This window comes from Lygodium microphyllum, chromosome 8, assembly GCF_053477565.2.
Source record: "Lygodium microphyllum isolate KBCC chromosome 8, Lygodium_microphyllum_v1.1.10, whole genome shotgun sequence".
Lineage (NCBI taxonomy): Eukaryota > Viridiplantae > Streptophyta > Polypodiopsida > Schizaeales > Lygodiaceae > Lygodium > Lygodium microphyllum.
Window position 1 is genome coordinate 74,647,645 of NC_141142.1, and position 25,608 is coordinate 74,673,252.

A 25,608-nucleotide genomic window follows, 5' to 3' on the forward strand; every position below is an offset into this window, starting at 1 on the left:
GAAGTGTAAAAGAAGGCGACGAGCAGCATCTTAATGGTAACCAGCATACCAAGATGAAATATCAGCAGAGCCATTGAAGCCTTGAAAACCTTCTCGCCGGGGAATTGCAGGAGCTTCCTTTCTTCCTTGCCTCACTGATCTTGTGCATATCCGCTGCGTAGCTTGCGAAACCTCCCGAGGATTGAAGCTTTTCTCTTTTGACTGTACAACTTCGAATCATGTTTCATCGCGGCCGCCCCCCCCCCCCCCCCCCCCCGATCTCAAAGCAGCACATAGATGGCCTCCTTTGTCATCTCTGTTCCAATGTGGTTCGTGAACGCCATATTGAGGCATTAGCTAGGATGCAGTTAGAGATCAAGCGCCTGCATTGTATGATTTTGATGGCAGCAGAGGGCCATTTTCTTTTTTGAGGCCGGAGGAGAATACTCTGACACACCTGATGTGGCTAGGTCAATTATGCTGGCTGAAAAGGCCACTCCAGGACGGATGGTGAGCTTAATAGACTTGTTGACAGCACGAGATAGGCATTGGACATTAGAATCAGGTGCCAAGTTTAAGCAGGTTTCACGAAGATTCAGACATTGACTTGATCATCCCGTCTGTATGGCTGGTATCACGCTGTTCCAAGTCATATATGGTCATGCATGTTTCTATAAAGCATGTGGTTGGCTCATCATGGAAATCAGTTTTGGATCAACTTGATCACGGCCTGGTAAAGGGGGATGTATCCATCTTTGCCTTTTTACTGCGCAATTGCACAGAGTCAGAGGCCCTTGCAGAAGGCAAAAAGGTCCATGCACATATCATCAACAGTGGGTATGCGTATGACAGATTCTTAGGGAACCTCCTGATACAAATGTATGGTAACTGTGGAGCTCTCACGGATGCATCTGCAGTTTTCAATAATGTACAGCAAAAAAATCTCTATTCCTGGACGCTTATCATCGGTGCATGTGTACAGAACGGGCAGGGAAGAGAAGCTCTTTACTTTTATGAACAAATGGAACTTGAGAAAGTCAAGCCAGATAAGGTCGCATGTTTGCATATTTTATCAGCATGCTCTAGTGAGGTATCTTTAGCTGAAGGTATGCAGTTACATACCAGCATTATAGGCACTTTATTTGAGTGGGATATTGTCATTTGTAATGCACTTGTGAATATGTATGGAAAGTGTGGCTATTTGGACATGGCTCAGAAAGTTTTTGATGAAATGCCTGAACGAGATAACGTGTCATGGAACAGTCTCCTTGCTGCGTATGCACAATACGATGAAACTGAAAAAGTTTCTAAGTATTTTCAGCAAATGCACCTTGAGGATGTTTTTGCAGACAAGGTTGCTTATGTTATTGTTCTTAATGTTTCCGGAGATTGTCCATCACTTGCTCAACATAAGTTCTTGCATGCCTGCATTATAGCCAGTAGATTAGAGCTTGATGTTATTGTAGGGACTGCCCTTGTTAATGTCTATGCTAAGTGTGGTAGTTTAAAGGATGCATGGAATATGTTTGGTAACATGTGTGAACGAAGTGTTATTTCGTGGTCAACTATGATTGCAGCCTGTGTTCAGCACGGTTACATTCAAAAGGCTTGCCAACTTCTCCAGCAAATGCAAGAGGAAGCTGTAATGCCAAACAGGGTTACTTATGTCACAGTCCTTGTTGCATATGCTGATCAGGCTGCATTGGCTCAAGGTAAACGCTTGCACAGCTGCATTGCAAGGTCTGTGTCTGCATACAAAGCTATGATTTGTGCTGCCCTCATCAATATGTACTCTAAGTGTGGTAGTTTGGATGATGCAAGGGACACATTTAATAGCATGCCTGTCAAAGACAGAATAGTTTGGAGTTCCATGATTGCAGCTTGTGCACAGCATGGTCAGGCTGTTGAAGTTCTTCAACTTTTCCGACAAATGCAGTACGATGGGTTGCAGCCAAGTATGTACACCTTTGTCAGTGTTCTGACTGCCTGTAGTCATGCTGGCCTTGTGGATGAGTGTTGTTTCCATCTTGTCTCATTAACTCAGGATCTGAACATTGCCCTTTCTGTTGAGCACTATAATTGTTTGGTTGATCTTCTTGTACGAGTTGGTCGGCTTGATGATGTTGAGAGCCTGCTTAATAACATGCCTGCTAAACCCACTGCTATGTCTTGGATGGCCCTGCTTGCTGGCTGCAAATTACACATGGATATGGAACGTGGAAAACGTGCTGCACAAAAAGTTGCTGCTCTGGATTCCCAAGATGCTACTCCATATGTATTGTTATCCAATCTTCATGCTGTGTCAGGTAGAGTGGATGCGGAATTATTTGATTGCAAAGTTCTAGAGAAGCAGTCTGACTGCTTCTGCATTGACATTCAGGAGGAACTGCATGCACTGTATCTTCAAGATTCTTTCAGTCAAAGTTGTAGACATTGACTAAAGGTTTCCATCAGACATTTGCCTAAAACAGAAGGTGGAAGATGTAATTTTCTGGGACTGCAGAGGCCTGTGCTATATTTATCTGAGAAATTGGGCATAACACAACTGACTATGTTGTCGGAAAGATACAGATACTGCTGAAAAATTCATTTAGAAACATGTGATATGTGGTTCCATTTGTCAACTGCATTTCCCAAACATAGGACACGTATATTCTCTTCTGCTGTATCGTCATAGTTTGCACAAAATGTAGAGTTTGCTGGATGGATACAAGTTGGAGTTTGCAAATTTCCTTGTATAATATTTCTGTTGTTCCTCATCCACATGGATGTGTACCACTTTTAAGGTTATATACATAATGTCACCCATTATTGCTCAGCAAATTTGGCAGATTCTGATAAGCTGTATTGAAACAGAACACACTGAATAACTACAACACATGTGCAGATAGCTTCAATATGTAAAATACAACAAGTTAGAACTCAGCAGAATCAGAAGAAAGCAATGGTACCAGTATCCATATGAAAAGTGGAAGCAGATGAATGCATAAATTTGCTGAGAACAGCTAAAATGCATAGTCACAAACAGTGTGACCAAGGATGGGCAATTGGCATAACCACCATGATGATGGGATGACTATAAACTCAAAAACTTGGTGCCCAATGTGGCAGTTCTAATATGATCACCTGGGCAAGCACTAAATGGCCCAATGAAACCAGTCTTCCTCCTCGGATAGGGTGGTAATAACATGATTTAACAATAATTATAGCAAGTAATTAAATCACGCAAATTGAAATGTGCACTTTGCCCTTAAATCTTGGACAATGGACAGCTTGTTGGCCCCAAAACTTGGTGCCCCTCGCGATAACTTGTATTGCAAATGGATGGAGTACAATTGAGAATTTTCAACCTTCCCCACTAATCCAAGTGCCTCTTATTTGTCATAAATGATCATCAAGCCTTCAAACTAATTTGCTTCTTAATTTCTTAGGGGATTGTGTGAAAGTGTGTGACGGAAGAAAAAACGTGTGTGTGTGCGCGCACGTAGAGAGAGAGAGAGAGAGAGAGAGAGAGAGAGAGAGAGAGATAAATGAAGAAATCTTGCATTGATGTAGCTCGGAGTGTTAGTGTGGCACTAGATTAGATTGAGATGATGAAGGAATCACCAGTGACAAAGTGTGTCGGAGAGGAGTGTGCTGAAGATAATGTGTAGAAGTGAGAGAGTGATCAATGAGATGGCTATAAATAGCCAACAACCTCGAAGTCTGGCCGACTGCAATAAATGCCCAAAAATGATTGTATTTAATGTAGTTTGATCACTGAAAAAAATGAAAAAAATAATGAAAAAAAACTAGTAGTCATAGAGCAGTTTGACATTGACTAGAGGTGGAAATCTCTTGATAGACTAGGGAAATCTGGAAGAAATGTGTTTAAAATGGGAGACATGCATATGAAATTGCGGTTAACATCCTCTCAGATCTTGGGAGTGTCTAAAGAGCCAACAACCCCATGCGATGAAGCATAGAAGCTTGAGGCAAAGGCTTTGTGAAGAGATCTGCAGTAAAGTGCTCCGTGGGATAGTAGGCTACCAGTAACTTGGAATCTAGGATCCACTCTTGAACATAATGATATTGAATCTCAATGTGCTTCGTGTGTTCATGAAACACGGGGTTCTTTGTCAGAGCAAGGGCACTCTAGTTGCCCACACGCAACTTCGTAGGTCATGTTTGAGGAAAGCCAATCTTTGGTATTGTACGATGGAGCGAAATTGCCTCCATGGTGGTGGAACAAAGGGCACGATGCTTAGTCTTTGTAGAAGAAAGAGCCACAATAAGTTGCTTCTTATGGCTCCAAGAGATAGCTCTCGATCCAAGGGAGAAAGCATAACTTGTAGTGGACCATCTCGAATCCACATCACCTGCTCAATCAAAGTCGCTACATCCAGAAAGAGTGACCCCCTCTCCATACATAATCCCGTAGAATTGGGTCCCTTGTAAATACCAAAGAATGCGCAAAGCTGCTCTTTAGTGATCTTAGGTAGGAGTCTTCGTAAAAGAAGATAGCAAAATTACCACAAAAGAGATGTTCGGTTGAGTATGAATAAGCGAGATCAAGGAGCTAATAAGGCACCTATAATAGATAATATTAGGAAGGGGATCTCCTGCTGCCACAAGCTTGGACTTAGGATCCATGGAGCAAGAAAGAGGCTAACACTCTGCCAAATCAAACTCGGAAAGAAGCTCGGAGACGTACCTATATTGGAAAATAAAAATGCCATATGCCATCTGATAGATCTCCAATTCAAGGAAGAAGTGAAGGATCCCAAGATTTGTCATGTCAAACTCTTGTCTTAAAATCTCTTGAGTTTGATCAACCTCTTGTGTAGAGCTCCCAGTGATGATAAGATAGATCATTCATATACAAAATAACCAGAATACAGTTGTCATTCTCAACCTTGTAGTAGTAAAGATTGGGGTCATATACTGATTGATGGAAGTCACTTTGTAAGAAGAATTGATCAATCCTCCAGTACCAAGCCATGGGAGCTTGCTTCAAGCCATAAAGGGCCTTTCGCAACCTATAGACATAGTCCTCCCTTTGCATAAGAAAACATGGAGGTTGGGAAACATGAATCTCCTCCTCGAGGACACCATTCAAGAAAGCAGTCTTTACATCCATTAGGTAAACAAGCAAATGATTATGGACAGTGATAACCAAGATAGCCTAAATAGTAGACATTTGAGCCATAGGTGCGGAAGTCTCAAAATGGGTCCAATCCTGCACGCTGTGGCAACAAGCTTGGCTTTGTGCTTATCCTCGGTACCATCTACAAGATATTTGGTCTTAAAGACCTACTTCACACCAATCATCTTCAGCTTTCGAGGATGCAAAACCAACTCCCAAGTTTGATTGCACTCAATAGAATTGAGCTCCACCTTCATAGCCTACCTCCAAACATCCTACACAAGAGCCTCATCAACTATAGTAGGCTCTCTATCTTGAAGAATTTGTGACATAAGAGCATAGTTCACACAAAGTGAACTATTCCATTGGGCTTGTGAGTGAGCTGATTTGTGTGGACCTGAAGGGGTAGTAGGGAAGTGAGAAAAACCAGAATATTGCATAAGCCGTCGATACCACAAAGGAATGTGGAGAGGCTCATCTTGCTACGACGGAGACGTAAGAAAGTCTCAAGTATCTCTGCGATGCACCCATAGAAGAAGGGAACTTCCCCTCCTGAAGTAAAGGGATATCCTCTTCATCTAAGGAAGGCTCCCCTCTTGACAGTGAACGATCCCTAGAAGACTCTGAAGAGGAGGCTAAAGGGATGGAAGTACTAGATGAAGAAGGAGCATCCGTCAAGGGCGGAAGGGAAGGAGTGGTAGATGGAGTAGGAGGAGGGGAGGAGCCGATGATGAGGGAGGGGTGCTAATAGGAAACCTGAAAGGAAGAAGAGGAATTGAGGGTGGGGTCAGGTGAGGACGATGTATCATATGCACAAAAACCATGAACCGAATTGTCGGAGATTGCAGCCTCATCGAAGATCACAGCTCGGCTCACCTCAATCTTCTCTGTGGATGGGTCATAGAGCTGATAGCCCTTCATGGTTGTGCCATATCCCACGAGGATAAGATTTCGTGATTTTGAGTCAAACTTCATCGACCTATTCTTCTTGTCCACATGGACATATGCCTCACACCCAAAGGTGCAAAAATAAGACATAAAAGGCTTCTTTCCAAAGCCTCGTAGGGGGTCATGTTCGCCAAAGCAGAAGTCAAAGATTTGTTGCAGATGTGAACCACTATAGCCACATCCTCATCCCAAAGGGAATGTTGGAGGCCTCTATGCTCCAACATTGATCGACGGGTCATCTCTAGCATGGTCTGATTCGCTCGCTCTACCACACCGTTCTCAGATGATGTATTTAGATGGGAGTACTCCACTCGAATCTCATGATCTTTGCAAAACTCAAAAAAGAGGTTAGAAGTAAAGTCACTGTCGTGATGCAGTTGTATCTCTTGGACCTTGAATGTTGTTTGTGTCTCTGCAAACACCTTCCATCGCACAAGCGGGAGTATGCATAACTCTTGAACTCAAGAAAATAAGGCCACACATAATGATTGAAGTCATCAACAATCAATATCAAATACTTGGCCTTTCCAAGGGAGACTGTGCCCATAGGGCCACCACAAAGGTTAGTGTGAATCAACTCAAGTGGGGAAGAAGGCCACCATGTGGTAACCAGGGGATGTGGTTGTTGATGTTGCTTGCCCCTCAAGGAACTAGGGCAAAGGGTGTGAATAGGAGGGAAATTAGGAAGGCCCTCCACCATCTTCCTTTGAGAAGCCCATTGAATCACATCCATATTTAGATGACCATAACGAGCATGCCAAAGTAGCCCAAGCTCATGGGAAGTCCTTGTGGCTAAGGCTGTGAGCATGTAAATCCCACCTTCCTGTGTACTAGTCCAAATAGATACTCCCGTAGACTCATTCTCCACAGTCACTACATCTTTGGTGAAGACCACACATATATCTAGTTGGGTAAGGCCATAAACATTAAATAAGAGGTTAAGGCCCAACTTCGGAACATAAATAACTCTCATGGAAGAAGGCTATTTGTTTGGTAAGAGAGGGATGGTCCCCACGCCATGAATTGGAACTATAGAGTTGTCACCAATGGGGACTATGCCTCCTATGGATTTCAAATTGTGAAGCCAATGTATCTGTAGGCCATATGGGAAGAATCACCACTTTCTAGGAGCCAAGGCTTCTCATGAGAAGAAGAACTAAGAGCCGTGGCCTCCTTGGCAAGTATATACACAAATACAAACTTTGTTGTAGCGGGTTTCACCTTCGAATCCTTTGAATCCTTCTCCTTTGGCTTCAAATGGGGGTACTTCTGCCAACACTTCTCCTTGGGACAAGCGTCCTTCCCATAGTGTGGGCACTTGGGCTTCTTCTCCTTTGAATCCTCCTTGTCCTCTTCCTTCTTCTCCTTGGCCTTCTCCTTTTGCTTTTTCTTCCCTCCTCTTTTACCAACTGTAAATGCCTTGGTGGAGCTAGAGCCACTAGACGCCACCTCTTTGAGTTGCTCATCATGCTCCCAGACAAGTGGTGAAAGCTCCTCCCATAAAAGTATTTCGTGGGTCCTTGAGGTGATAAGGTTGGTGTAGAAGACATTGAATCGAGAAGAGGGCAACTGAATCAAACGAATCATAGCCATATCTTTAGAAGATCTCTTCCATTCGAGAGAGGTAAGCTCACCTCTCATATCCTCCATTTTCCTGATCTACTCCATAGAAGGAGAGTCATCAAGACTAAGCACTTGGAGCTTCTTCTCAAGGGAGAACTCATGGACAAAAATCCTATGTTGATACAAAGATGCAAGCTTGCTCCACACTTTTGCCTAGTCTTAAACTTGCAGACATGAACAAGAACACTAACTCATAAAGAGAAAAAATCTAAATCGAGAATTGAGCTGATCCCATAAGGTAGCAGTCCATAGAAAGCCCATCAGCCGGATCCTCCTAGGGATGGGAAATAGGTGAAGAAACGAGCTACCAAAGATCAAAGGTGTCGAGTATACACTCCACCTTGCAGGACCACAAGGAATAGTTGGAACCATCCAGTTTTTCTTCTTTGGGTATATAAGGGAGAACACGCACTTGAATAGAGGGTATTAAGGAATGCATATTCACTTTAGATGGGCCCCGCTATGATAGATGAGTAGAAGAAGGACGGGTTCGAGGAGACTCCTCATGTCATTGGTAATAATGAAACTCTTGATAATCACGTCTCCACTCAAATGAGTGATATGAGGTAAGCTCCTCATCTGAGTCATCAAAGCCTCGAAGAAGACATCTTCCAAATTTGCAATCACCTAGAAAGCTGCAACACAAGACAGGTAATGGAATGTACTAACTGCACACAAAAGGCTATCGCCAAAGGAATAGAGAGGAAAAGCTATTGCCACCTCACCAGATGATGTCACCTCCTCCTGTAGGCTTGTTGTCTCTCCTCTTATATGGCTGTGTTTGCAAAAAAATGCAAATGTTGCCACCAAAGAAATTGATGCCCCCTCCACAAAATGCTACGTTTGTAGCAAATGCAAGGGCTAAAGGCTACGTTTGATGGTTTGGGCTTCTCCTTTGTAAAGGATCACACCTCTCTGTTCTTAGTTAGGCTCTGATACCATGTGAGAGTATGCTACGGAAGAAGAAACACGAGCACACATGCACACACGCACACGCACGCACGAACAAAGAGAGAGAGAGAGAGAGAGAGAGAGAGAGAGAGAGAGAGAGAGGCAACACATAAAAAATCATTGGAATAGTCTCAGACTCGATAGAAACGGTGACTCTGCACTTGCCGAGAAGTGCGTATGAGTGAGCTCCATATGGGCTTAACTTGGCAGTTGTGGGTTGAAGTAGTGGTTTGCCAAGTTGGATCCAATGATTGTGGGTTAAGACGTTGAAGTCTGCTCCCTCGTCGATCAAGGCGTTGAAAGCGCATGTTTGCTTGGCAGTGACCCTGACACGGAGGTAAGCGGGTTCTACGGCTTCCTCATCATCTTCGTTGATTTCAATGATTATAGCTACTCGCACTTTGACCGGCGGTTCTAACAATGGGGGCTCTTGCAAAGGATGCGTGGGAGGGTATGTTAACCCCAACACGAAGAAAGCAAAATAAAGTGGAAAAGATGCAGGGCAAAGGAGGAAAAAAGGTAGCCCGACTGAAGAAAGAAAAGGAGAAAAGGCCAAAAGCGCAAGGACAACCTTAAAAGTCCAAGGCAAACACAAAAAGGGACAGGCGCATTTTTGAATAAAAAGGTGCACCCCAAAATCTTGTAAAAGAGCGCTGGGCTCTCACCGTGCAATTTCTAAATGTAGAAGGGCGGTGAAAAGGAAGCTAGGAAGATAAAATGACAATGGAAAACAGGGCCTAGGCTATGACTGGCCATGTAAAAAAGGGAAAAGGGGATGACCGCCCAAAAGGGAAGTAGGGTTTTGTATATAAAGTTGAAAAGTGAATGAGGAGCTCATTCTTTGGTGTGTGGCAAAACTAGTCTTCTTCTTCCTCTCTTCTTCTCCCCTTCTTGCTTGTGTGTGCTCTTGAGAGAGGGAGTGTGAGAGTGTGAGGGAGTGAGTGTGTGTGAGAGTGAGGGATCAAGAGGGTGAAGCTCTTCACCATCTCCTCTTCTCTACTTCTCTTCTCTTCTCTTCTCTTCTCTTCTCTTGCACGCACGGCTATGGAGGATGGAGCTTGGAGATGGAGGAGGCTTGAGGATGCTTGAGCTAGCATCTAGAATCGTGGAGCTACCGGAGTGCAAGAGAGAGGAGGGTACTCGATTGAGCATCAAGGTAAGTTCACTGCATTTGTAGGATCGACGGCGCGTTGGCTAGGTGAGAGATAGCCATTAGAGCTCCTTAGAACGCTTGAAACAATAAGCGGTCCGTGGGTCTTGGCGGTTGAGTGAAAGCTCCCACATTTTGGTTCCGTTGCCAGGACTAACGGATTCAAGCTTGAGCACTTGCGCGCCTCATATCGAGCATCGAAGTAGGGTATTCATCCCCGAAACGGAGCTTGAGATAGGTAGGAAGTTGGGTGTTTTCGATCTTCAGAACAAGTAAGTATTTTGGAATATTTTGGTTATTGATGATTGGAAAACATGGAGAAACTAGTTCAGTGTTTTGCTTTCGATTCAGGTTGTGTTTAGGATAGATTAGCAGTAGGAAATCACACACGAAGAGGCAGACGGCTGCTGCTGTGAAACATGGGGAAAACCACAGGAAACAAAAGGAAAAATGGAGTAAATGCAAAGGTAACTGCATAGGAAATGCCAGGGAAGGAATCTGTAGTGTTCAGGGAAGAACTAGCAGGGTATAAACTCTGGGAGGGCAAGAGAACCCCATTTCCAACCAACGGAGAGAGAGAGAGAGAGAGAGAGAGAGAGAGAGAGAGAGAGAGAGAGAGAGAGAGAGAGAGAGAGAGTGTGTGTGTGTGTGTGTGAGAGTGAGCGAGCTTGGCAACAGTCCGATCGACCACGGCACGGAGGACATCGCATTCGGCGACTCCTAGGTAATCGATCTCCTCCTCACCACTTCAACTCTGTCGCTGGTTAATCGCATGGTCAATAGGATAAAACATATGGAGAAAATCGAGCAAATCCGTGCGCACAAGCTCATCGGACCGGTGGACTCGGACGTCCGACCCAGTGTCCGATTCCCAGAATCGGACACTCGGACAACCGTCCGATCGGAACAACCTGTCCGACTACTAGGATCGGACCAACTAGTCCGATCGGACGTGCCATGTGGCACTCGGACCAACCCGTCCGATTTTTGAGAATCGGACGCTCGGACCAACCTGTCCGATCGGACAAATTAATACATGTCACCAATCAGACCACCTGCTCGGTCCGATTCCCAGAATCGGACCCATCCATAATCGGACCACCCAGAATCGGACTACCTGGTACGATCAGACCAATCGGACAAATCGGACCGCCCAAAATCGGACTGCCCAGAATCGAACCCCCTTGGCCGATTCTTCGAACACTTGCCCGTCCGATTTTTGAGAATCGGACACGCGGACCTTAAGACTGCCACTTAGCCTTGATATACCTGGTCCGATTCCCGCAATCGAACCACTGGTAAATTGGACCACTGGTAAATCGGACGTCCGATTCCTAGAGTCAAACCAAAACAAAACCTGACCCATCCAGGGACACATTGGGGCACTCCCCCAGCGACCCACCCCCACGTGAACAACAAGAAGCAGCATAGGATCCTAGGACCCGTAGAACGGCCAGAACTAGAGTAGCAAAGCCTGTCAGGCCCAAAACGAGCAAGAGTGAGTGAGACGCCAGGGAATTATTCACAGCACTCAGGTTGAATTTCCGCACTTGAAGTACACTTAGGAAAGCCGAAAGCCTGATTGAGCACAAGTGCACGAGGAACAACACACTCACGAGTGACCATAAGTTGAGCACTGCATTCAAAAATTAAAGGAACTCACTCAGATAAATCGCCCAAAAAAACCCACCAATAGGAGAAGACCCAAGGTGTATGCAAACACGCGGAGCGCAGGGTAGGATCAAGCAAGGAGCGTCAACGACGAGGATCTGACTTACGACTAGGCGCAAGAATTCAACCATGACAGAGGGAGGCTCAGATCATCGGTTTACAGGGGAGCTAGATGTTAGCGCATTTCCAGATGCCATACAACAAATGGTTAGCAGTTACAATGCGCATGCCAGGTACGAGCACCGTGGCAGGACGGCAGATGCAATCATTGCGGACCTAGAGGAGGAGAGGAGGCTAGCCCACAAGGCATTGCAGGGCATAGCCGAGTACAATAGGGACCAACAAGCCAGGAGCCTAAGGCAAAGCATGGAGTTGCATGAGGTGCAGCGAGTGCTGAACTTGGCTGGCCAGAATCGGACAGACCAGGAAAGAGCACTAGAGGAAGACCTGACGCTGGGCGAGCTCCTCATGAAACAGCTTCTCGATAACACCGCGGTAGAACAGAATGCCACTGCGCTAGCAACCTCGCTACTTGCAGGGCTGGGGGCAAACCAGGGCTCAAAGAGCCAAGCCAAAATACCTATTATCGCCAAGCAGCTTGACAAGTACCAGCCACCGGACGACCCGTACGGCTTTGTCGAGTAGTTTGAGCAGGTCTGCGAAGCCAATGGCCTCAACGACTAGGCCCAACGTTCGCAAGCATTCGGACTTTGCTTAAGCGATAAGGGTAGGACGTGGTATACAAGCCTAGACGCCATAGAACGAGCCAACTTCAATAACCTCAAGGACCTTTTTGTCAAGAGGTTTGCCGAACCCGGATACTCTGACAACCTACTAGTACGCCTGATGAACGTCAAGCAGAAGGAGAAGGAAGGCATCCGCGACTATGTGACCCACGTGAGAAGCCTCCTTAAAAGAATCCCCTTAGACGAAAGACCGACTGACAGGGCAGTGTCGACCGTATTCATCAGCGGGATTCGGGATGAGGAATTGTACAAGGCACTAGCAGGCAACTCAAGCTTGCAACGAGACGTGGTGGCTAGGGTTTTTGAGGAAGCCATTAGGGTTGATGACCAGCTGAAAGAGCGGAGCTCCAGGAGCTCAAACCTAGAAGAAACCAACCCGCGGAGTTTAAAGCGAATGCCAACCTCTAGCGAGCGATCAAACCCATCATCCCAAGATAAGGGAAAGGCCACCGAGACGGACCACGGCTTGGCTGAGGTCAGGACAGAATTGGCCAAAATACAAGACATGTTGAGGCGACCGACACGTCCGCACGTCCAGTGCGTGTACTGTGGAGGAAATCACCTACCAGCAGAGTGTCAGGACCCTAGGTCAAGACCCTGCGCTAACTGTGGTAGGTTCGGCCACGATGCCGCACACTGTAGACTACCATGAAGACTACCATACACACAACCCTACGGCCAGCTTTACCCGGCTAACAGGCCACAGCCATTCTTCGGAAGGGGAGCCCCGCTAGCCCTACCAGCACCTAACGATATGAAACCAGCGGTCCCTAGGCTGGACATAAATCCCACCGGTATCCCTAGACCACCTGGTCCCTATGTGACCCACCCACCGAGCGATGCTCCCGTACACTACGTAGAGGAGCCCAGTGATGAAGAAACCTACATATACCCTTACGTCTCGCATGACGACGAGGGCAATGCAATCCTCATGGATTATCGACCCGTGCCGGTGATGGCATTAGGACGAGGACGGGGTAGAGGCCTAGGAGGGCAGCCACATAGGATCTGGTCACTTGTTGGACTTGTGGACATCCCGGTCACGTCTCATCACGCTGCCCCGAAAGAGAGCAGCAAAATAGGGACAAAGCTGACCAAAGGTGCGCAGAGTGCAAAATCACCCATCTTTTCGTAGACTGCCCAAAACGGAAGTCGCCTTCCGATTTAGCTACTTTGTCGTCCGTCCCGCTGGGGCTGTTTGGTATTGAAAACCCCGATGGGGAGGCCACACCTATTCCCTTGCAAGTTATGACCCGAGCACAAACGAAGCAGGCCGGCGTCTCTCTGCCAGGACCTAGCAATCTTGACGCGACCTCAGTAGGAAAGAAGAGCCGTAGGTGGAAAAAGAAGAGATCAGAGGCTAAGGTCGCACTAAAAACCGACAGTGTTACGACCTTACCCCAGGGGAAGAAAGTCTCAGACGTAGAGGCAGAGACTTCAGCCCCTAAAACAGCCCAAAAGGGAAGCGCTAAGGTAGGGGAATACCCACACCCCAAGCGGCAATTGAAAGCCATAGAAAAGGTGAAGGAATGGGTGAGGGAGACTCAATAGCACCTCAAGGATGTTGAACCCATCACGGAGGACGAGATTGATGATCTCTCCAGCGTGAGCAAGCCACTATCACTGCCCCAACCTAAGTCTGCCGAAGCTGCTACGCCACAAGCAGTGCCATCGAGGCCAAGCCTAGACGCAACAGACCCGCAGATCAGCCACGGCCATTGGCCCGGACAGCCTGAACTAAGGGAAGGACGAGCGTTTAGCAATCTCCTGACCACACTAGTGACCACCCTTGTAATGGTTGGCCTGGGATATCTGCTTAGGGAGCACTCTGCCCTATGGCAGGACCTCAAGCATTAGGTCGAGAGACCGCAAGAGCAAGCTCCAGCAGATACTCAAGACCAGGATGCGAAAACGCACTTGCCAAGTTTGACGCTACACTCTGGGCCTAAATCCTTGCACGTCAACGCCTTCTGGGAGGGTTCGGAGATGCACGCAGTCCTGCCAGTCCTAGCCCCTAGCCCTGGGAGATGCAACGAGGAAGGGGATTGTAGACACAGGAGCTGGGGTTAGTGTGCTTAGCCGCGCAGTGTTACAGAAGTGGGGAAACCCGCCTGTCGAAGCTGCTCGGTTTAACGTCACGCTAGCAAACGGTATGCGAGTGAAACCATTCGGGGTCTTGAAGAATTGGCCAATGAAGATTGCAGGAGTCCAGTTCTCTGTCGACTTTATCGTCATGAAGGGAGTGGACTATGATATCTTATTGGGTCGACCCTGGATGCGCAATGCTAGAGTTATCGAAGACTGGGGTAACAGCCTGATCTTCCTGGGCAACCAAACTAACGCTGCGAGAATAGAGATGGACACTTGGAAGACCTCGCCAGTCGACCTAGACGCCATCTCTACTCTACTCAAGGGAAACACCCAGGACAAGGAACCCTATGGGTCCTTAACTAAGTATATCCCATGCCCAGAGGACGAGCGGGATTGGATGCACGTTCTCGCTACACTCGACCTACCGTTCTCAGATCATGAGGCGTACAAGCAGGCTGTCAAAACAATTGGCAAGCCAAAAGAAACACTTCCTACACCTGTCTACATGATGGCAGCAAGCCTCCATGAAGGGCCCAAGCCTGTCATTTTCCAAGTGCCTACCAACAGGAGGGAACTCTAGGGAATACTGGGGCACTTAACGGACCAACTGGCATGCAACGCAGCCGCCAATCTCAAGCCTCTCCAGGACCTCTTGGAAGAACCTGAGTGGAAGTGGACCAGGGTACATGAACTGAACCTCGAGTACAACTGGGCGTTGGTTCCCGACCAACAAGACAAGGCAGAGCAGGCCTTGGGGGATGATGAACAGTCTAGCGATGTTCTCGAAGGTCAAAGTCATCGTGGACCTTCCACCCCCAAGTAATTACAGGGGAGTTCAATGCTTCTTAGGTCACACAGGATACTATCGGCGGTTTGTACTGAACTACGTGCTGATCGCTAGGCCATTGTACAAACTGCTAATTGTCTTCAAGTGGACTGGAGCGTGCCAACGGGCCTATGAGGAACTGAAAAAAGCCCTAACAACGGCACCTATCCTACGAGCCCCAGATTGGACTATGACTTTTCACGTACACATCGACGCCTCTAAGTTTGCCGTGGGGACAGTGCTGTGCCAACCTGGTGAGCATAACTTAGACTACCCAGTGAGTTTTGCTAGTAGGCAACTCACTGAGACAGAGATGAATTATTCGACAATGGAAAGGGAGGGATTAGCCATGGTATTCCGTGAAGAAGTTTCGGCATTACCTACTGGCCACCCCCTTCACCTTCTTCGTAGACCATCAAGCCCTGCTCTATTTAGTCAACAAACCTTGCGCTACAGGACGCATAGCTCGATGGCTTCTCCTGCTCCTAGAGTTCGACTTCTCAGTAGTGGTACGGAAGGGAAAACAACATTACATGGCTGACCATCTGTCCCGTATACCCACAGGAGAAGCTGCTGGACAAGGCATCATGGACGAGTTACCGGACAGCCACTTATTCCATGTGTCCAGCGAAAGAGACCTATTCAGGGCCGATCTGACACCATACTGGGCAGACGACATAGTCCAAGTGCTCGAGCATGGGCTGCCCGAACGACCAATAGAACGGGCACAGCTTAGGCGCTTAATCTTGAAAATCCAGCCCTATTAGCTGATTGCAGGCCAGCTCTATAGGCTGGGGCAAGACGGATTGCTACGTAGATGCATATGTGAGCATGAGATGCACGATGTGCTCTCAGAGGCGCACAACGGTATTGCAGGAGGACACTTTAGCGGGGACACTATAGCACGAAAGGTGCTGCAGTCCCAGCTATGGTGGCCCACACTCTTCCGCGATGCCACACAATTTGTCAAGCATTGTGACGAGTGCCAACGGACAAAGGTCCCGGTTCGTAAAGATCAGATGGAGTTAACCCCTGTTATCGCTCGCCAACCCTTCGAAAAATGGGGGATTGACTTCATAGGACCCATCAGCCCGCGGCACAATATTCACAAGCCAGGTACATCGTGGTGGCCACGGATTACCTCACCAAATGGGCGGAGGTGAGAGCCACGCGGAGAAACGACGCTAGGACGACTGCCAAGTTTTTATGGGAGTAAGTAATCTCGCGTTTTGGTTGCCCCATCAAACTGGTTAGCGACCAGGGAACGCACTTCATCAACGAAGTGATAGCCCATCTCCTATGCACCTTTCTCATCATCCATCACAAATCCTCACCATACTACCCTCAGGCTAATGGCCAGGCTGAATCAACCAACAAAATTCTCATCACTGTCCTGACCAAAGTAGTCTCAGCCTCACGAAGTGACTGGGATAACAAGTTGATGGTAGCCTTGTGGGCCTACCGAACAGCTTATAAGACGACCGTCGGTCAAACGCCTTTTAGGCTAACCTATGGGACTGAAGCTATTCTCCCATTAGAATTCTTCGTCCCCAGCCTGAGGACAGCACTCCAAGAACGATGGGAAGGGAAGGAAGCATGGACGCAACGCTTGGTTGAGCTAGAACGCCTGTCATAAGTTCGTCTCCTAGCCACCCACGCACTTATCTGTGAGAAAGCCCGACGCAAAAGCTGGTTTGACAAACATGTCAAGCAACGAGAGTTTGAGTAGGGTGACCTAGTGCTCCTCTACTCAGTTAAAGGACATAAGCAAAAGATGAAATTCAGAGGTCTCGGACCCTTTAAGGTCTGCACAATCAGCCGAATTGGTAATGTCGAGCTGGAAACACTGGATGGTGAGGGAATGGGCTTCTTCAATGGCAGTCGAATCAAGAAGTACTATCCGCTCACTCATCCGCTGCATGAACCACCAATGGTAGAACCACCCGTCACAATACGAGTGGCCACAATTATGAAAATCTGCGAGAATGAGGAGGAGCCTGTAGAACTCGCCTACCTCCGCATCACGGTCACGGCCAAGCAGACGTGCTCCTTCAACGCCCTGATTGACGAGGGGGCGGATTTTAACATTTTGACGCATGAGCATTGGACCCGGCTTGGCGCACCAATACTTCATCCCACAACAGCCAGATTGAACCCATATGGGGCTAATCCTACCCAATCCTCGGCACGTGCAGAGTCACCATTTCTATCGAGACTGAAACTATCCCCATGCTGTTTTATGTCTTACCAAATGCCATGGATGCAAGCACAGAGTCATTGCTCGGGCAAACTTTTAAAAAGCAGACCCGTTGCAATGTTGATTATGAGTTGCAACGCATCCACCTAACGATCGGGAGCGTGCCTATTGTCACGAATTTCAGCAAGGGCCTCGTAACCCCATCACCGCTCATGGGGCCACCGATAGAAACAGCCGCACCTCGGACTAAGGAGGGGGGCTGTGCATATCTACCACACCCAGATCCCCACGCACCGTGGCCTGTCGCACCCAAAGCAAAACCCCAACAGACTCGCTTGCAATGGGTACCTAAGAAGCCTCGAGAACTGCCTAGAACTAGATGCGCGTGTCCGCGGAACACCTACAAACCTAAACCTAGGAAACCAAGATGCCACCATCGCAAGTGCCGCGTGATTAAACAAATATGGGTCCCTAAAGTCCTCCTGCGTGCACAAGGCTACTACGAGGGGAATGCCTCGCTGTGGATCCCCAAAATCCCAACTGTCACAAGCCCTAGTTCTATGTCGACCTCAAGGCCTTGTCCCCCGACACCTCAAGACCACGAATCGCAGGGCCTACCCCAGTCATCCGACTCCTCTGCGAGTCAACCCACGGGCGTCACACACGCCCAACAACCCAAACAACGGCCATCACCACAAGTGGCATTATCCAACCAACCCAACCCGCAGCTCAGCAACCCAGCTGACTGCAGTAGCATAGCCCCTAAGATCAAACCCAACCCATCCGTCCAACCAACGCCCGGGTTGCCGACTCAAACGGGCCCCCAGCTGTGCAGCTCTGTACTATCAGAACCTTCAGCTCCAGCAAACCCCAACCACCTGCCACCCTTAAGCCCTCCTATGAACAGAAGTCATTCCTAATGCTGGCCGCCGCTGACCTCGCAGAGGACATGGGGGATAATGTGGTGGACTGCATCAAACAACTCGATGCCACCTTTGTTGCACTGGCCCTCAGCTATGGCCGCCTGGACTTGGGACTATTAACAGAACCCCTTACAACTGACGTGTGCAATATGCCTTGCTCTTGGGAGACTTTTGAATTTGCCTTTGCACAAGCTTCTCACTCTGCCGCTAAGTTGCTCGCTCGCGAGGTCTCCAAAGAGCAAGCCATTAAGCAATGCCTCATCACATCATTTGACCCACGCACGACGTCTGCCATCACTAGCCAAGAGAAAGCAAGGTTGTCCCACCTAGCAGATACGGAATCACCCTTCTTGAAGTAGTGGTATGCTCTTAGATTGAAATGGGAAGTTGATGGATGCTGCATAATGACCAACGCCGAACAACGCCGAGCCATCAAAATGGCCGAGTATGATCCCACCTACGTCGCACCTACCTCGTATCGAGTGTTAACCATTCTTCGAGGTCGGATCATATCTTAGGGAACCCCTATCTCGACCGCATCTTGACAGAAGAAGAGCTCCACATCGCAAGTCGGGTCAACTCCGATGATTTGCTCACAGATGTCCTCACGTACATCACCCATGTAGGCATCCGAGCCTGTGACCTGGACTGCGTTGCACACCTGGAATATAACCCCAACTTCTACGATTGGCTCCTCCATAAATAAACATGAATGCCTTGGCCCCACAACCTCCAATCCTGGGACGGATTTTTCTTTTCCACGAGGGGGATGGGGCAGTAAACGGGGTTAAAACTAAAAAGTAAACCAAGCATGAAAAGGCTCAAAATTGAAATGCCATACAAAAATAGGTAATAGAAGTTTGAAAGGAAAAGTTAGGCTTATGAACGATAAAATCTGCTATGATTGTGGTCGTCCAGCAAATTGATTGCCAAAAAATACTAAAAAGTTAATTGACTGAATGTGCAGGTGGCGACCATGGGAAGTCAAGACAAAGCTGGCAAACTCCCCTTCTCGGAGGAAGAACAAGTGCGGTACGGCCTCACGGTGGAAACAAGAGCGTTCAATCAGCTGAAGTTCCACCACATATTCAACCTGGAAGACGTGGTCATTGAGGAACCAGTGGTACGACGAATTATAGAGCAATGCCACTTACAAAGGTACCTAGACGTAGTGGGCCAGAGGATAAACTACACCCTGTGCGCCGAGTTCCTGCGCACCTTCAACAGAAACAGGGGCACCGTCACGGTGCGGGACAGGGAAGCCACCAGACAAGTGCAGGTTGAACTGACCCCCGAACTAATAGAAAGGGCACTAGGGCTTCCAAACAAGGTGGAGAAGAAACCAAAAAGGGACATCTATGCCATGTTGGGAATGGACAAAGTGAAGGTCCACACCAACGACGGAGTCAGCCTAGGAGATATCCCCAATCAAGAGATTCAACTGCAGGCGAAGATAATGCATACCCTGTTTTCGAGTCAGCGGTACAATAGCATCATGTCCAGAATCAATGTACCTCTACTCGAAAGCATCGCTGCTCAATCACTGGACAAGTTGAACCTCAACGGGTTCGTAAGAAAGACAATTGAGGCTTCGGCAAAGGCCCTGGCAACAGGAGGAAGGGCCATAGCAGGAGAATCCCCTTCACCTCGATCAACCCGCAAAGCCTCATCCTCAAAGGCCTCCACCATAGGTTTTGGAGGTGCCCTCACCGCGATCATCCACGAAGCGATAGGGCAGGGACGAGCGGGAGAAGACAAACAGGGAGATGACGAGAAAAGTGGCGAATCGCCGTCGCAGTCCCAGCCTCATGCGGAAGAGCAGTCTGATGAAACAGAAATGGACACCAACGAGGAAGGAAGAGCTCGAATGGGCCCAAAGGGAGTCGGTAAGGGAAGAGGAGGAAAGAAGAAAGAGGGCTGAGGAGGAGCTGAGAAGGAGGGAAGAAGAAGATTTGGAGCTGGCGACCCGTCGCTCCATCGAGGAACAACGAAGAAAAGACGTGGAAGGAGCAGGGAGTCCATACCAACCTGAAGCACCCGGTCCCAGCACTGGTGTGCCGGAAACTGTGCACCTGCCTCCTGCAGAAGGGAAAGGAAAAGACCCAATCAGGTCAGTCTCCCCTCTCCTCGTGCCACCCATGCAAGCCACTCTCCTCATGGTGACACCCCCTACCACCGCCACCCAGGGGCACACCCCAAAAATCGATGAAAGCAACGTGGTCACCTGGTTGCAGTTTTTGGTGGAAAGGGAGCTGGCAAGGGAAGCGACCGAGGCCACCCCAGTTTCAGGTGCCAAAAGGGCAGCAACGGTCGAACTGGAGCCAGGGCCGGAAGTGAAAAGACAAAAAGTGGAAGAGATTGCCACCACTACAACCATGTCCCACCCCCTATCTCCAGCAGGCCACTACGATGACTACGTGAAGGAGCTGCTCGCACAATTGCAAACGGCCAGGCAAGAAAGGAGGATAGCTGTGGAGGAGCTGGCAGCAGAACGCGAATCACAAGCCGCCCTCCAGCTGGACAAAGTGAAGCAGATAATAGAATATCAAAAGGAAATCGCTATGCTTAGGGAGGAGGCCAGCACTAAGGAGGCAGAAGAGCTAAGAGCCCTGAAGGAGTGCGACGCTACCTGGGAGGGAAGAAGGAAAATCCTAATGGAGCGTCTCAACAGGGAGAGGGAGACAACTGCCCACCTTCAGCGCAAGAATGACCAGTTATCTGCAGCCAACCTGGAAGCGCAAAGTCAGCTTGAGAAAATTAGATAGGAGGCTGCAGAGCTGGATCAGTTAAGGGCAGAACAGGTGCGCAGGATGTAGGTAAAGCTGGACCAGCTCAATACGCAGATCGCAGAGGAAGACCAAGAGCAGTCCCGCCTGCATCATGAGCTCGAAGCCCGGCAACAACAACTCATGGCAATGACCCTCCATCAGGGGGAAAGCTTGGAAGATATGGAGAGAAGGGCAAAAGAATGGTCCAATCATAACGAGCAGAGAGTACGGGACTTAGTACGCCTGCTAGCCAAGGCCGAAGGAGACAGGGTGCTGGCTGAGAATCAGGCAGAGGCAGCCCAGCTCTCTATGATAGCTCAGCAGCGCACTTTTCTCAACACGCTGCTCCACGCCACCTAACCAGAAGGAGATGAAGCCAATGATCAGCTGTGCAGAGGAAGCTAACCATTGCGCGCAGAGCTCTCACAGTGGGGCTGCATGTACCACTGCAGCTAGGAGGCCCGCCACAGAGCCTAGAAGAACAGAGAAAATATCTGGCACAAGTAGGCCTGACGGCACAGGAAATGGACGACCTTGGTTTCACGGAGGAGAAAACACAGGAAGACGAGCAAGCAGAAGGGGGTGAACCGGAGCTTGACCTGGGGCCTCAGGAAGAGGAATATGTCCCACCACCCCCTCAACCACAACAAGCCAAAGTGCCACCCCCTGACACATCTGCCGAAGCGGCCCAAACCAACCGAAGAAAGGAAATGGTGGAGAAGGCAAGAAGAAAGCTGAAGGCCAGACCTGCCCCTCTTCCACTGCGCACCCAAGACTTTCCTGCTGAATACCACGCCGAGTAAAACCGAGACCCCTTCGATCTGTGCTTCGAGTTTCCCACTGCCTTGAATAGGGTGCTGCCCATTCAGTTGGTGGAGGATGTCATTGCCATGGGGGCCAGGCTCAAGGCCAAATGGTTAGCAGAGCGTGCGGCCCACCTAACTGCTTGGGGAGCCGAGGATCGCGAGTTTTGGCAAGACAAAGTCCTCTAGGTACCTTGCACAGTGGAAGGCTATAATTGCCAACCCACCTGGAGGAGGCGCATTTTTGACGTCAACCTGGAAGCGTGGATGGCATTTTGCAATACCCTTCCTTCAGAGAGGAACGACCCCACCTTTATGGCGTATCCTCGAAGGGTAGGAGTGGACTTCAACCCGTCCATCCATGGCAAGTTCGACTTCCCCATCATTTATAATGCCAATACCACTTCCCATAGGAACGCTCTCCTCTTCACCCTTCCCGACTTGTATAGCTCTATAGATAAATTTCTTAACGAATTCACCTCTTGCCCCGACCCAGCATTCATCACCACCTGTAATTATCTTAGGTTAATTAGGATCCTAGTACACTAGGAAACTGCACCCCAAGAACGCCACCTCCCACCCCTCTATTTTGACCCCAACGCCATAGACAGCACCACCATGACTCGCCTCATGATGCGTGCTGCTCTTTTGCCATCCTTCTATGGTGCACTGCTGGAAGACATGAATGACAGCAAATTCACCCAGTGCAACCACCCCTTTTTCTCTACCACCACCCTCAAAACCCGCCTCCACATTAAGGGCTACTTGCTAAGTCGAAAATTCCTTAACAAGGCCCCCCGCTCCCCACCCACCCTTACCCACTATTCGGATGATGAGGAGTAGAACTCCTGTTATGCCTTGTACTGCTGCCTCCATGTACACGCCTCATCATGGCAAAAAAAAAAAGACAGAAAGAAAGAAAAAGAAAGCAAAGCTTCGACGACAATGGAAAACCCATAACGACGTCTCTAGCAATCTTCAAAAGTGTACTCAATCTTCTCATTAACACATTTTTTCACCAACATAGCTCCTTGCTCTACAAGGCACCACGGCGACCAGTCTTCTAACTAAGTAATATATCAATATGCACAAGCACCGCACTCACATAATGCCTACACTGAACTATATTCACAGTTTGGGTCCTCAAGTGCAAGACAATACTCTCAGCTTGCTTAGAGTTCGACCTGTCTCCCAAACTAATAAAATATGACTTGTGCACCATACAGAAGACTAGCACTACCCTTAGGGAGAGACCACCTGAGAGGTTTTCAATTGCAGGTGTTGACGACAACAACGAAAGTGTCATTCGTTCTTCATCAACGACAATGCTAATTGCCCCCTCAACATCCGACAAGCCTGGAAAGAATCGTCCTAGGAAGCATCCCCAACAAACCCCCACGTGTGCCGGTCACCAGTGCACGCCCCAGGCGTCCTTGTCCCCCAAGTCTTCGGTGCATGCTACCACCTGCTACCTACGACAATGAGTGCCATGGGACTGGCACTCGTCTAGGAGGGGGGTAATGTTAACCCCAACACGAAGAAAGCAAAAGAAAGTGGAAAAGACGCAGGGCAAAGGCGGAAAAAAGGTAGCCCGACTGAAGAAAGAAAAGGAGAAAAGGCCAAAAGCGCAAGGACAACCTTAAAAGTCCAAGGCAAACACAAAAAGGAAAAGGCGCATTTTTGAATAAAAAGGCACACCCCAAAATCTTGTAAAAGAGCACCGGGCTCTCACCCGTGCAATTTGTAAATGTAGAAGGGCGGTGAAAAGGAAGCTAGAAAGATAAAAGGACAATGGAAAACAGGGCCTAGGCTATGACCGGCCATGTAAAAAAGGGAAAAGGGGATGACCGCCCAAAAGGGAAGTAGGGTTTTGTATATAAAGTTGAAAAGTGAATGAGGAGCTCATTCTTTGGTGTGTGGCAAAACTAGTCTTCTTCTTCCTCTCTTCTTCTCCCCTTCTTGCTTGTGTGTGCTCTTGAGAGAGGAAGTGTGAGGGAGTGAGTGTGTGTGAGAGTGAGGGATCAAGAGGGTGAAGCTCTTTACCATCTCCTCTTCTCTACTTCTCTTCTCTTGCGCGCGCGGCTATGGAGGATGGAGCTTGGAGATGGAGGAGGCTTGAGGATGCTTGAGCTAGCATCTAGAATCGTGGAGCTACCAGAGTGCAAGAGAGAGGAGGGCACTCGATCGAGCATCAAGGTAAGTTCACTGCATTTTGTAGGATCGACGGCGCATCGGCTAGGTGAGAGATAGCCATTAGAGCTTGCTTGGAACGCTTGAAACAATAAGCGGTCCGTGGGTCTTGGCGTTTGAGTGAAAGCTCCCACAGGGTAGTACTTCTTGACACGACTACCATTGAAGAAGCCTATTCCCTCACCGTCTAGTGTCTCAAGCTCGACATTGCCGGTTTGGCTGATCGCACGAATCTTGAAGGGTCCGAGACCTCTGAACTTCATTTTTTGCTTATGCCTCGTAACTGAGTAAAGGAGCACTAAGTCACCCTATCCAAACTCGCGCTGCTTGACATGCTTGTCAAACCAGCTCTTGTGTCGGGCTTTCTCACAAATTAGCGCGTGGGTGGCTAGAAGACGAGTTTCTGATAGGCGTTCCAGCTCGACCAGGCATTGCGTCCATGCCTCCTTCCCTTCCCATCGTTCTCGAAGTGCTATTCTCAGGCTAGGAACGAAGAATTCTAACGGTTGAATTGCCTTAGTTCCATAGGTCAGCCTAAAGGGGGTTTGGCCGACAACCGTTTTATAAGCTGTGCGGTAGGCCCATAAGGCTGCCATCAGCTTGTTGTCCCAATCACTGTGTGAGGTTGAGACTATTTTAGTTAGGACATTGATAAGAATCTTGTTAGTTGATTCTGCCTGGCCATTCGCCTGAGGGTAATATGGTGAGGATTTGCGATGGATAATGAGAAAGGTGGATAGGAGATGTGCTATCACTTCATTGATGAAGTGTGTGCCTTGGTCGCTAACCAGTTCGATGGGGCAGCCAAAGCGCGAGATCGCTTGCTCCCATAAGAACTTGGCAGTCGTCCTAGCGTCGTTTTTTCATGTGGCTCTTGCCTCGGCCCATTTTGTGAGGTAATCCGTGGCCACAACGATGTACTTGGCTTGTCAGTATTGCGCCGCAGGACTGATGGGCCCTATGAAGTCGATTCCCCATTTTTCGAAGGGTTGGCGAGCAATAATTGGGGTTAGCTCCATTTGATCCTTACGAATTGGGACTTTTGTCCGTTGGCACTCATCAGAATGCTTGACGAATCACTTGGCATTGCGGAAAAGTGTGGGCCACCATAGTTGAGACTGCAATACCTTCCCTGCCGTTGTGTCTCTACTAAAGTGTCCTCCGGCAATGCCGTTGTGCACCTCTGAGAGCACCTCATGCATCTCATGCTCACACACGCATCTACGAAGCAATCCGTCTTGCCCCAGCCTATAGAGTTGGCCTACAATTAGCTGGTAGGGCTGAATCTTCAGGATCAAGCGCCTAAGTCGGGCCTTTTCTATTGGTCGCTCAGGTAGTCCGTGCTCGAGCATTTGGACTATGTCGTCCACCCAATATGGCATTAGATCAGCCTTAAATAAATCTCTCTCGTCGCTGGACAAGTGGAATAGGTGGGCGTCAGGTAACTCGTCAACGATGCCTTGTCCAACGGCTTCTCCTATGGGGATGTGTGACATGTGATCAGCCATGTAATGTTGTTTTCCCTTTCGTACTACCACGGAGAAGTCGAACTCTAGAAGTAGGAGGAGCCATCGAGCTATGCGCCTTGTAGCACAAGGTTTGTTTACTAAATAAAGT

General features: G+C 48.5%; 1 protein-coding gene across 3 annotated transcripts; it reads left to right on the forward strand.

The window, feature by feature from the left end:
* Positions 1 to 238: 238 nt before the first annotated feature.
* Positions 239 to 3,330, forward strand: LOC148032459 (pentatricopeptide repeat-containing protein At1g11290, chloroplastic-like). 3 transcript variants are annotated; one of them, XM_087683130.1, is made up of 3 exons: positions 239 to 1,934; positions 2,220 to 2,285; positions 2,360 to 3,330. In XM_087683130.1, exons 1-3 carry the CDS (start codon positions 635 to 637, stop codon positions 2,407 to 2,409), a joined length of 1,416 nt encoding a protein of 471 aa, XP_087539256.1. In that variant the 5' UTR covers positions 239 to 634; the 3' UTR covers positions 2,410 to 3,330. The 3 variants fall into 3 exon arrangements, with proteins under 3 accessions (XP_087539256.1, XP_087539254.1, XP_087539255.1); XM_087683128.1 differs by having other exon boundaries at positions 239 to 2,285; XM_087683129.1 differs by having other exon boundaries at positions 2,220 to 3,330.
* The last annotated feature ends 22,278 nt before the right edge of the window (positions 3,331 to 25,608 follow it).

Coding starts and splice junctions, on each gene's coding strand:
- LOC148032459 (XM_087683128.1), top strand. CDS start 635: ATGGTCATGCATGTTTCTATAAAGCATGTGGTTGGCTCATCATGGAAA. Junction 2,286..2,359: donor CAATCTTCATGCTGTGTCAG/GTAGAGTGGATG, acceptor ATTGACATTCAG/GAGGAACTGCATGCACTGTA.